General features: G+C 40.5%; 1 protein-coding gene across 10 annotated transcripts in view; it reads left to right on the top strand.

The window, feature by feature from the left end:
• GIGYF2 (GRB10 interacting GYF protein 2) overlaps nucleotides 1–12,155 on the top strand; it is a 75,035-nt gene that overhangs the window by 54,564 nt on the left and 8,316 nt on the right. For 6 of the 10 annotated variants that reach the window (XM_059479063.1, XM_059479064.1, XM_059479065.1 and 3 more), the window contains 10 exons: nucleotides 341–531; nucleotides 1,222–1,381; nucleotides 3,245–3,411; nucleotides 3,779–3,867; nucleotides 4,821–4,928; nucleotides 5,476–5,573; nucleotides 6,064–6,164; nucleotides 6,949–7,110; nucleotides 8,908–9,009; nucleotides 11,752–11,910. In XM_059479063.1, the coding sequence (XP_059335046.1) occupies nucleotides 341–531; nucleotides 1,222–1,381; nucleotides 3,245–3,411; nucleotides 3,779–3,867; nucleotides 4,821–4,928; nucleotides 5,476–5,573; nucleotides 6,064–6,164; nucleotides 6,949–7,110; nucleotides 8,908–9,009; nucleotides 11,752–11,910 (1,337 nt within the window). The remainder of the gene's footprint in view (nucleotides 1–340; nucleotides 532–1,221; nucleotides 1,382–3,244; nucleotides 3,412–3,778; nucleotides 3,868–4,820; nucleotides 4,929–5,475; nucleotides 5,574–6,063; nucleotides 6,165–6,948; nucleotides 7,111–8,907; nucleotides 9,010–11,751; nucleotides 11,911–12,155) is intronic. The other 4 variants (XM_059479069.1, XM_059479070.1, XM_059479066.1 and 1 more) reach the window with 3 other exon arrangements.

Raw genomic sequence — 12,155 nt, 5'->3', positions numbered from 1 at the left:
ATGCGTGCAGTGCACTGGGACTTCATACTGAAATGCAGTCCAGAGAAACATCAGCCTGTTGTGGATGTGCCTCACTGTGGTGCAGCAGAGTAGTCTGGATAAATGTGTGTGGCCAGGAAATGGGAGATGCTCAAATGTGCTGAGTTCTGCACTGATAGAACTAAACTGTTCCTTGAAGTGAGGCTGGGTACCTGTGTTCTAAGCAGTACGTTCAGGAAAATCTGAAAATCTTCTGCTTTGGTGCTAAATTTGAGCTGTTGAATATTCTCTGCATTAAGTTCTTAAAAGTAATTGTCATTTATGTTAAAGATAATGGACTAACTTAAACATTTTTCTTTAGATTTGGCTTCTCTTGCTCAACCTTTGCCACAGATTTCTGCAGACACAGCTGCTTCTGCTCATCTTTCTCCTCCTGTTTCCAATTCAAATCCTGCTCTGCGGTCAGTTCAAACACCTGTCACAGCTGCTCCAGGCATGGGCAACATTCCCACTGATCCAGATGATGAAGAGGGCCTCAAACACCTAGAGCAGGTAAAATTTCTCTAATTCCTTTGTTATTGACAGTCTTGAGACTGGAGGAATGTGGAATGCAGCAAATATTTGAAGGCCATAAAATCAGAAATGCAGCTAAAACTTTACACTCCCCAATGTATACTGAAAGCTGCTTCTCTCTTTTTTTTGCAAATAATTCACGCTGTTGTATTTTTCTATGCTATACCCAGTTTAAAGAGCTAGAGACCATAGTGCTTACGACCACTGTTAAGTAGCATTTTGATTTGTATGAGAAATTATGTATGTCTGTTAAAATCTCCAGACAAACAAACCATCAAACAAAAAGCCAACCAAAATTCTGTAAGTGAATCACAACAGTGTGTTGATGGCGCTGTAATGACTGCTGAGATGTAGAACCTTCTTTGTGCTCATGCTCTCATGCCTGTTTTTTTTTTTCTGTGGTACTGCATGGGACCTCCTTGGCAAGTTGCTCTAAAGCTTTTTGTAAGCAGGTGAATTGTGCTTGCTCAGGATTCTGCCTGACAAGTGTGGCAGACAGAGCTCCAGGTTTGTGTTGCGGTCACTCCTGTCCTGGGGCTGTCTGTCATTCCTGGTACACTCTGGAGCACTGGGTAGCACAAGGTTGGTTGTGTTTGGTACACTCATTTCCAAATCTCTAAGCCCTCATCTAACTCTTGTATTTCTTGCTGGTTTTGATGTCTCTTGCAGCAAGCAGAAAAAATGGTGGCATATCTGCAGGACAGTGCCCTTGATGATGAAAGACTAGCAGCAAAAATCCAAGAGCACAGAGCAAAGGGTTCCTCTATGCCCCTCTTTCACGAAGCCATGCAGAAGTGGTACTACAAAGATCCACAAGGAGAAATTCAGGGTAGGTCTGTGCCATTTACACTTCCTCTTTTGTTTCACAGAATTGTTAGAGTTCTTCACAGAATTACCACCAACAGATGCTGAAGCTTCTTTTTACAAAAGCAGCACAGGGAATTTACCATTCTAGAGATAGGTTTTGAAAATATGTTCAACCCATCACTGCCCCCATGAGCTCAGCAGGCTGAACGTCCAGAACTATGTGTTATCAGGGCTGAGGTTTGCCATCACTGCATGTTCCTGTAAATTAGGTTAGACTAAAACCTGTTTCACGTACCATTAGTTACTCAGATGTCCAGATAACAGTGGAAACGAACAAGGAATGTGACCACTCAAGTAGTTGTAAAGAATCCACAAGAAGCCTTGAAATCAGCCTGAAGACCTGGAATAGTCAGGGAGGGTGATTTGTTTAGAATCGAGGGCAAAGAGGAGTCAGGTTTCCAGCAGCCAGTGCAGAATCTCAGTTTAAATTGCACTTGCAGCCACTGCTTTGTTAGTTCATCTAATAGATAGGAACCACTCCCTGCTTTCAGTTTTTGCTTAAGAATTTTTTTTGTAAATAAGATTTGAAGCAGGCCTTTCATATTTTCTTAACTTTCATAACTTGCACCTTTGCTTTCAGAAGGTACATTTCTTTAGGAGGTCCTAGGGCTCAGTTTAGCAGCTGCTTATCTGCTTCCCAAAAGTGCAGTTAAACAGTGAATTCCTTCCTTGCTGGACTTCACACTGTGTAGTGGGAATGACTTCTCAGCTGTGAGCACCAGATAGGATTGGTGGGGATGTAGTTTGTGGGGTCTGTGTCAATCCCTTGTCTGCAGGTATTGCATGTCTTTAGGGTTTTTTTCATCTCTTTTAAGTTTAAAGAATGTTAACCATCAAGTGCTTTTATTTGCTCAGTGTATATCAGTCACTGCTCGGTGTTTATTGGTGGGTGGCAATCTAAATATTTTTATTGTAGGATGTGACATCAAGAAGCCAACACTGCCAAATAATTTTTCTTTTCTTGGGATAACCTCTTGTGATTTCATATTGTCTAGGAGGAATTGCCTTCTAGAGAAGCTCCTTACAGAGAAGGCAATGGTTACTGAATGTTCCAACTTTTCAGAAGATGTCTTGCAGAACTTATTTATGTGGTTCTTACTTGGTTAAATAATATTTTTATACTCGTTTTCTATGTATTTGAATATGTAAAATTAATATAGGAACCCTCCTTTGAAAGGCATGACTGAAATCTTTCTTAGAAAAAAGAGAAGGAAAAATGTAGATTTTTACAAAGGAAAGAAACTTGATCCTCATTATCTTAAAAAATGTACTTGTTCACTTGAGGTGAATCTGTTTAACTGCTAAGTTCCAGAAGCAAAACTTGTGTACAACATGAGGATTCCTCTGGTTTGAAGGCAGGAGTTGAAGCAGGCTAAGATTGTTTAATTATCTGTGCAGTGCAGTGGGGAAGGCAGCACTTGTGGTTTGAGCAGTGTCAGGCAGCAGGTACTGCTGAGCTCCAGGGTGGAAGCTGTGAGCCTGAAGCAGTAAGTGCTGCTGGAGGACAGCAGGGGGATTAACTGCACCAAGCCCGACACCCTGGTGGCTGCTTGGCTTTCACCCCAGAGCTGGCCTGGCTCCCTCCAAGGCAAGGTGAAAGCCATCATGCACTTTTCCTGAGGCTGTGGGGCAGTGCTGTAGCCCCTGTGCAGGTGTGCATGGACACTCCAGCCTTGGATGAGCAGTGTCCCCACAAGTGGGTGAGGCAGACAGCAATGCCTGGTGCTGGGCACTGTGTGACGATAGCCAGCTCCTTGTTTCCAACGTGCTGAACCTGGCCTTGCTTCCCTTTCCCCACAACGTGTGTTGGTTGATGTCATTTCAGGTCCATTTAGTAATCAGGAGATGGCAGAGTGGTTCCAGGCTGGATACTTCACAATGTCACTGTTGGTGAAGAGAGCCTGTGATGAGACTTTCCAGCCGCTTGGAGACATCATGAAAATGTGGGGCAGGGTTCCCTTCACTCCAGGCCCAGCACCACTTCCACATCTGGTAATTATGTGACAGTTACAGTATTGAAATATTCCTCTAACAAGTGGGAATTGAATTTAGGTGCCATCTACTCTGTCTTGGAATTGCAGGTGTTCCAAGCACCAAAGCTGAACTTGGTGTTAGATTACTTTTGCAAGAGTAGAACAGACATGTAATTTAAAAATGCTTGGTGTGGCTGGCAGGCTGGGTACTGTGATATATAAAGGTGCTGTGCATTTCACAGGCTTTGTAAATCTTGATGTCTAGGTATTTTTCTATTTTCGTTTTTTTTTCTGGTAAAAATACAACTTCTACATTGCTTGCATTTGCAATCTACTACTCTTTGTATATATGTTATTGAAAAAGAATGTTTTATCTCTGAACACAGGGTGAACTGGACCAAGAGCGACTGACTAGACAACAAGAGTTGGCTCTAATCCAAATGCAGCACCTGCAGTATCAGCATCTTCTAATACAGTAAGAGTTCTTGTCCCAGAGATCTTCCAGTGGCTGTGTTCTGTTCTGTGTTTTTAGTCATCTGGAGAGTCAGTGGGGCTGGGACTGCTTCACCTCCAACAGCAATAGCTGCTTCCACAAACACTGGAGATGTTTCTAATGCACAGGATTAGGGCAGTGTATCTGCCTCAGGCACTTTTCAGAATCCTTTCCAGTGTCACACATAGATTTTGGTGAGACTTGCTTTATAGGTAGCTGTTAGGGTCAGCCTGAATCCCAGGTGTCCTAGTAATGACATTCAGATGTTTTTATGTCAGGAGAAGGCTACACATCTTTGGATCTGGAGATGGAGAAGGTGGAAGTTACCTTTGGTCTGCTTGCTCAGCTCTTTGAAGATCAGTGAAAGGTCCTGCTGGGCAAAGCAGTTTGAAATCCATTTTGCTAAAGCTGTCAGTTGTTCGGTTATGGCCAGCTCCTGAAAGTTTGAAGGAAAGAGAGCAGTCAGACTGCTTTTTCAGGGGATCCTGAAAGCATGTGTCGTGACTATAGTTTTTCAATACTGATGGTCAGCTCATGATTGAATGAGGCAAGCGCCTGCTCCTGTGCTAGGCAATGCCTTGACATACTGGGGAAGAGACTGATTGCAGGTGGGCAGTGATCGAGCCGGACTAATTTGAGCTAAAATTATGGAATTTAGACAAATAGGAAGTAGTGTTGCACATCTTATAAGAAAAACATGAGGCAGTAATAGCCAGGTGACATAGCTGAGGGTGAAGAGAAGTCTGGTTCTGCTTATGTGAGCCAACTGGCTATATTCTTGTATTTTGATTCTTGCCAAGCTTCTGTTCTGTGGTTTCCTTTAGTATTTAGTATGTACATTATATATGTCAATGGGCATTAGTCCTTAGAGCATAAATCTGCCTGCAGCTTGGGCATAAGTGAACAAATACCATTTATCTGCTTCTCTTTTGAAGACAACAGTATGCACAGATGCTGGCTCAGCAGCAGAAGGCAGCCCTCTCATCCCAGCAGCAGCAGCAGCTCGCTATTCTCCTTCAACAGTTCCAGGCCCTGAAGATGAGGTGAGCTAGCCCAGACTTGAACTGAATTCTGTTCTTCCTGTGCTCTAGTTTGTGTATAACAATGATTACATTGTGTCAGCTGTTTGTCCTAGTTAAGTTTTCTCATATTTTAGTATTATGTGTGTTAAAGATAGTAATGAATATAAGTATGTTTCAGAATAATAGGAAACAGTTTCAGAATATGGAGTACTTCATTATATATGTAATCTTTGTCTCAGTGATTATGGAAATGAGGAGATGAATTGTACCTGTCTGACAGATACATTGTGCTGGTCACCGAGGAGCTTTTCCAGTTCTGCAGTACTGGATGCTTGTTCCTCAAACTGGCCTCTAAGCAGCAAATGCAAAACTGTAGCTTAGCCCTTGACTTAGCAGGGGTGAGATCAGCAAGAACTCTGCAAGCAACTACTGTTGTCCACATCATATTTTTGTTTTGAATAGAGGTGTGGAAGGAAAGCAGTATGTTACAAGTTACTGAATCTCATACGTGTTGAGAGCACTCCTCTCCCTGGAAGTGGCGTGTTGACTCTTCCTGTTGGTATTACAGAATATCTGAACAGAACATGATGCCACCTGTCACAAGGTCTGTGTCAGTGCCGGACACTGGCTCAATATGGGAACTTCAGTCAGCTTCACAGCCTACAGGTAAGGTGCTTAGCCTGGGTCAGGTCTCTTGGGAAAAGTCCACATGTTAAGAATCAGCATCTTTGAGATGATCCCTCACTTTTTGACACAAAGGGAAATTATTTCTGCATCATGATGTTTAACTGGATTAGCCTACTTTGCCTGGCAGTAGAAGTTCCATTTGAGAGCGGTGAAGAATATGGTAATTTTTCCAGTGGTTATGGAAGTCTGGATGTGAAGGGATCTTTAAGGGTGTTCTGCTCTGGTGGGAGGAGCTGGAATAGCTGTTTTTTTCTGTGGAATTTCAGGGGAATCCCAGCCTTCCTTCAGTCACAGACTGGCCTTGTTATCCAGGAGGATAAGGTTGCCCTCTGCTGACTAAAGCAAAAGTGTTAACATGATTTTAGTTCCTAAAACATAGTAACAGCATACACAAGATTCTCCCCTTTCAGTTATGTGTTGTTCATGTGCTTATTTTTGCTTGTCAATGTTTGTTTTCTTCACTGTCTAGTCTGGGAAGGAAGCAGTGTCTGGGATCTGCCCATTGATACTGCAGCTCAGGGACCAGCTCTAGAACAACTTCAGCAGCTCGAGAAGGCCAAGGCTGCAAAGGTCAGAAACTGTTTTGTACTGTAAGAAGTTGGAATTGCTCTTCTGCAATGTAATTGTGATTCTTGAGCCAATGGAAGACTGAGCTCTTCAATGGATGATTTTGACTAGATTTTCATGGAAAACACCATAAAGAGAATAGGGGTTATAAAAACAAGTTATGAAATCCTTGTGGACAGCTGTTTGGAAACCATTGCTGTGGAGGTACTACTGGCCTCTGAAATAGGGTTTGTGTTCTACATTTGTGATTAAAACCTCTTCACTAGCCACCTGTTTAAAAATGCGATCATCGGGAGCTGTCAGGCCAAACCCTGAGTTGAGACCAAGTAGTTGTGCTCCTAATCCTCATGATTTTCACTCAGACTGGTTTGGGGAATCATGAGTCCTATTTTCTATGGTTATTCTACATATACTGTAGTACTAATTTTTTTGTGAGTTTGAACCTTTATCATTCTGTACATTTCCTGAAAATTACTGTTTTATGATAACTGCAAAGCAACTCAATACTCACTTCTAAAGTCAGAGGGTATTTTGAGGAGCTGATGTAGAAAGACTGACTGGAAAACTGGTGTTTGTTACAAACAGAAATTGTCCAAAAGTGTTCTGGACTGTTTCAGGAATCTGACCTCAGTAGGCAGCCAGCTGATAGGTAAAATTGCAATTAAGGGAGAACATCTACTAGAGGCTTCATCTGTTAAGCTGTTCCTATATTGTCAGCACAGTTGCCCTAAGAAATGGTGTAGGAATACGTTACCTGCATCTGAGTATAGTTTTATGTGAATTGTAGCTAGAGCAAGAGAGGAGAGAAGTGGAAATGAGGGCCAAACGAGAGGAAGAGGAGAGGAAAAGGCAGGAGGAGCTTCGGAGGCAACAAGAAGAGCTACTTAGGAGGCAGCAGGAAGATGAGAGGAAACGACGGGAAGAAGAAGAACTGGCCCGCAGGAAGCAAGTGAGTTTCCCCAATGTAGTTAATCTCTAATTAATTATAATAATTTATAAAACTCACTTTAAGAATCCTGTGGGGTCTAAGTAATCTTTGGTAGGTGTGTATGAAGACAGTTTTAATATTTTTCATGTGAGTATATTATGATTCTTCCATTATTGATTTTTTTAAGAGCCCAACCTTCAATCTGAGAAATGGGCTTGATGGTTCACTTTAAGATAGGTTTCTGTTGGTGAGAACAGGGCCTTTATTCCATGTGGAATATTCCCTCTCAACTTCTTAATGTCAATGTTAGGCTTTAGTTAGTTACCCAGTTACTGCATGTTTTCCTCTTTATTTCCCATTTATGCAGTCAAGTGTTTTAGGAAGATAAGTTCTGGAATAGATAGAGCTTGAGCAACTGTTTCAAATGAATAAGAGGTAGAGGGCTATAGTGGACAAAAAGTGATTTGACATTCAGCTTATTTTTCCCCTGTTCTTTTTCTTAACCTAGTAAATATTTTTTTTTAATAAATTAATATCTGGGTAATAGAGTCTGTCAGCTTTTTTACTTGAGTTGATACTTGGGAAAGGAAGGGATGCAGTTTGATCAAGTATATTTCTTAAAAAGAGTTATGTGATCAGTGTTGCAGTAGGGGAATGAATGTAGGAATTGTGCATTCTTAATCATCCAGGAATACACAACTGAGACATTACTAGTTTGGCATTTCTAGCATTTACTTCTGAATTCTGTATGGAAGAAAATGTAGCTATTCCTTAAGTGTTGCAGGAGGGAAAGACAGTAAAAGTTGAAGTTTTCACTTTGCATGTGAAGGATAAGGGCAAGCACAAGGCTGAGCTTATTCACTAGGGAGTTAGTAAATATCCTGAAAAGTACCACATGAATTATAGGCAAAAATACTAAATAATTCTGTCCTTTATAATATTTCTTACAAGCTTAGGTAGGCAGCTGTAAAGCATTTTCCTGCTTTAAGGATCAGACACTTCTGAGGAAGCCTCTAGAATCTCTAGATTTGTTTGGAAGATCATTGTAGATCTCTCTTCACTCAGGGTTTGGGTTTTGTCGCAGAAGGTATATTTTAATTGGTACAGTATAATACATAGATAATTTCATGATATCTTTTGGAATCAAGTCTGCAAATAAATGGCTCCTTGCTTTAGTGTATCTGTTTTGTATGCAGGAAGTCATTATGCTGTACAGAAAAGCATCCTCCACTGAGGTCAAACTAACACTGAAGCAATAATATACTCAAAAGTTTAACTTTTGAGATTCATTGCTTTAGATCTGGTTCAATAACAAGAACACATTTTTCAGCTGATAACTCAATTTGTGTCATTTGTGCTGGCTTCAAGTAGACTTGGGTTGTTTCTTTTCACTAACAGTTTTGCCTCTGTGTATAACAATGTCTGATAAATTCCAAAGTTTTGTTGTCCACTTTGGATTTGTACAGTAAACAGTCTGACTCTCCTGTTCTGAGATGCCATGGGAAATAACTATTTACACGAAGGAAGCAGAACGGGGTTGAAAGCAGTAACAGCAAGTATCTTAGTTCATTACCAATGCAATAATTGCCACAATGCTTAATTCTGAGCAGTAATGTCTTGAAAAGGTAACAAAGAGTTTAAGCACTTCTCTGGAAAGAGAAAATAACATTGTATTCTGTATTAAAAAAGGAAACTGGTCATTATTTGAATCTGACTTCTGTACTAAAAGGCATTATAGAATCAGGGATGAACTGATTTATTAGCATGGATTTATGCAGAGGAGATGATGCTTAACAAATTTGATTAACTTCTTTTGAGGAGATGACAGTGAGAGCTGAGAGGGGTGAAGCAGTAGACTTAATCTGCCTGGACTTCAGGAAGGCTTTTGATGTAATACTGCATAAAAGACTAGTATATAAGGTTAGTAAATATGCTGTTGATGGTGAATTCTAAATAAAAAAAAAAAAAAAAAACTAATAGAAGTTCAATTCTGTAGGTTGAAATGTCATACCAAATGTTGAATTCAGTCTGTTCACAGTTTTCATCAATTACTTTGCACTGTAGAATTGAAAACAGTAATGCCCAGCTTGTGTAGCTCCTGTATTTTGTTTTTGTCTCTGGTCTGGTATCTTCTATTTTGTAATAATTGATTGCTTTCAGGAACAAAATTTGAGGTTTAATAACCAGTTAATAATTGTTTTCTCTGAATTATTTCTTTAGTTCTCCCTTTAAAATACCTGTTTCAAAGAGGAGAACAAAAAGATTTGTGAGCCTTAGTAACACAGACAAGCAGAATTGCAGTTGTCACCGACTGTAAAAAATTCTCTATTTTATTTAAAAATCCAGAGTCTATTGAACTGGGGATTGCTGCATAAGGATTTTTTTGTAATATGACAGATATTTTAAAAGATGTGAAATAAGCTGTCTATACAGCAAGATGTGTGAAAACAATTACTAAGAAAGATGCTAAAGAACATTGGGAATGTCTGGGAGCAGATATCTACAAACATGGGAACACTAAGAAACAAAGGACTGTTTTCCATACCAGTCAGTGGCAGAAAGCTGGAGAGCTTTGAATGGTTTCGGTCACATGCTCAAACAAAAACATCAGATAATGAGATACAGAAATAAATATTAAGACAACATCTTTATAGCTGTGAAGAGCCAGAAAAAAGGCTGTGTTTCCCAGCTTTTCATCTCTTACAGGGTTTTTTGTGTCAGTAAAACACTGTTCATCTTTAGTTCTGTAGGGGAGAGAGGTCTTTTACTCATGTCATTCAACAGTGTCTCTCCTTGCCTGAGCAAGGAGATCTGTACAGCTTTTTTAATGGCAATTCTAGCCTTGTTTCCCAAGGGGGGAGGAGAGCAGAGATGTCACTGAAGGGTTGTCCCACAGGAGGACTCGGTGACTTTGCTCATCTCTCCCAGGTACTATGTGCTGTGTCAGTGAGAGCCTCCAGAGTGGCTGGCAGTGAGCACTCCTGAGCTCAGATCCTGCTCTGTGGTCTCCAGGCAAACAAAAAACACTGACACCTTCAGCCTACTCAGCACCCTTTTCAATAAAAGCTGAAATTTTCCAGCACTTGTATTGGGGACACTTGATTATTGTGACTTGACTGCCTGTGTCCAGTTAATACAGTTAAAGGCCCAAATTTCAAAAATGGTTCAGGTGGTATGTGTTGCACTTGAAGCTGATTTGATTAATGAGAAAATGAATCACAGGCTATTGTTCTATGTCCAGCTAGTGGAAAAACCCACTCACTGTACTTATATCTAGCACCAAACCACTTATATGACATTCAGGAATATGAATGAATTCTTGGCTTGCAGCCAGCACCTGTTCAGTGCCATGGGATTACTTATAAAAGATCCTCTGTCTACTGACAGTTTTGTTGTAGGCATCTGAAATTCATTGTCAGAGAAAAACCCAGGGCAGTTGTTCAGGGAGCTGTAGTGAGTTTATCTGTGCTGTCTGTACATGAAGCTTTGGTTTCAGGTTAGATAAAAGGGTCTTAATTTTCACAATTGACTTCCTTGATTTACCAGAATTTACATCTGTGCTGCACATTTAATCCCCACTCATCCTATGAATAATGTATTGCTTATTAAAAACTTGCAGGAGTGTGATTGTGGTAGTGGCCATTTTAAAAGGGAAACACAAAATTCAAAAAGCTTAAAAAGGTTCTGGTCCAAAAATTAAGATCTTCAGGTTGAGCTGGTAGGGTAAGTCAGACAACAGGAGGGGTGAAAAGGAGGGTGGCCTTAACTCAGTTGCTGAACATTACAGGTCAGAACAGGCTGAAAAAACTACAGCTTTTGGGAAAGTCAGAACTGGTGGAAGAAATAGGTCCCCAGGTGTGTTCCCATTTAACAATATACAGGAAGCTGCTTGTCCCCTATTCCTCAAAAAAACCCAACTAGCAGAATGGAAAAATGTTTGTTTGTGTTGATAGGAAAAGGTGCTAATATTTAATTTTTAAGTTAAGTAAACAATTTTAGTACTTGGAAAACAGAATATATAAGTTATTGGAAGTTATTTAAATAATTTAGGGATAATCCAAAATCAAAGGCCCTAAGAGACCTCTTGTTACCCATAATATTTAAATAGTATAGGGATAGCCCTGTCAAAACCCTTGAGACTTAAAAAGTAACTGTCCTTAAGTGCACTGGGCTGCATCAGCTCCTTTCTGGTATCTGGAGATGTGTTTGAGTTTTGTAGTGCTCTTGAACAGTTACTATTCAGGAACTCCTGTAAGTAGGAAAAGCTTCCAACTTACAGCTGACAGCCCCCGCCAGAAGGAATTAAATGATATCCACACTTTGAAATATTTATAGATCTGATGTTCAACTGTTAGTGCTACATAGTGAAAAGAGGAGTCTCACCTTTTGTTGTCATTCTCAATGCCATTATTTTAAAAACTAAAGATGGGCAATTAATGTCTTCTGGTTTTCATTAAAATAATTTATGTAGGAGATGCACATTGCATCAGAACTACATGTGGGGTTGTTGTGCTTAATGCACCGTTCTGGTAGAGCTTAGTTTGGAGCTAGGGAGCTTTTCTTGAGGCTCCTTATTTGGCCAGACAATGCTGTGATGTGTGTTCTGATGTTGTTTGTTGATAAAATGGCATTTATAGACTGACATTTTGTTCCCAACTCCAGGAGGAGGCCCTCAGGCGACAACGGGAGCAGGAAATTGCACTAAGGCGGCAGCGGGAGGAAGAGGAGAGGCAACAACAGGAGGAAGCACTTAGGAGATTAGAGGAGAGAAGAAGAGAGGAGGAGGAAAGGCGTCAGCGAGAGGAGTTAATCCGTAAACAGGTGAAAAATGACAAAAGGGACCTCTTCTGTTTAATTATGGAGGCTGCAACAACAAACAGGCTTTGAAATTTGCAGCAGTGCTTGAGAGGTCAAAACAGTTTTTGTCAAAGAAAGCAGAGCTTGCACAGAGTATCAAATTAAGTGAAAAAAGCATGTTTACCTGTATCCTGACTTCAGACAAAACAATCAGAATCTAATACACCCTTAGTAAAGAGATTTGGGTGGGAGGAATGAGTGTTCTCCCT

This window comes from Ammospiza nelsoni, chromosome 10, assembly GCF_027579445.1.
Source record: "Ammospiza nelsoni isolate bAmmNel1 chromosome 10, bAmmNel1.pri, whole genome shotgun sequence".
Lineage (NCBI taxonomy): Eukaryota > Metazoa > Chordata > Aves > Passeriformes > Passerellidae > Ammospiza > Ammospiza nelsoni.
This window is presented reverse-complemented; position numbering and strand designations above follow the sequence as displayed.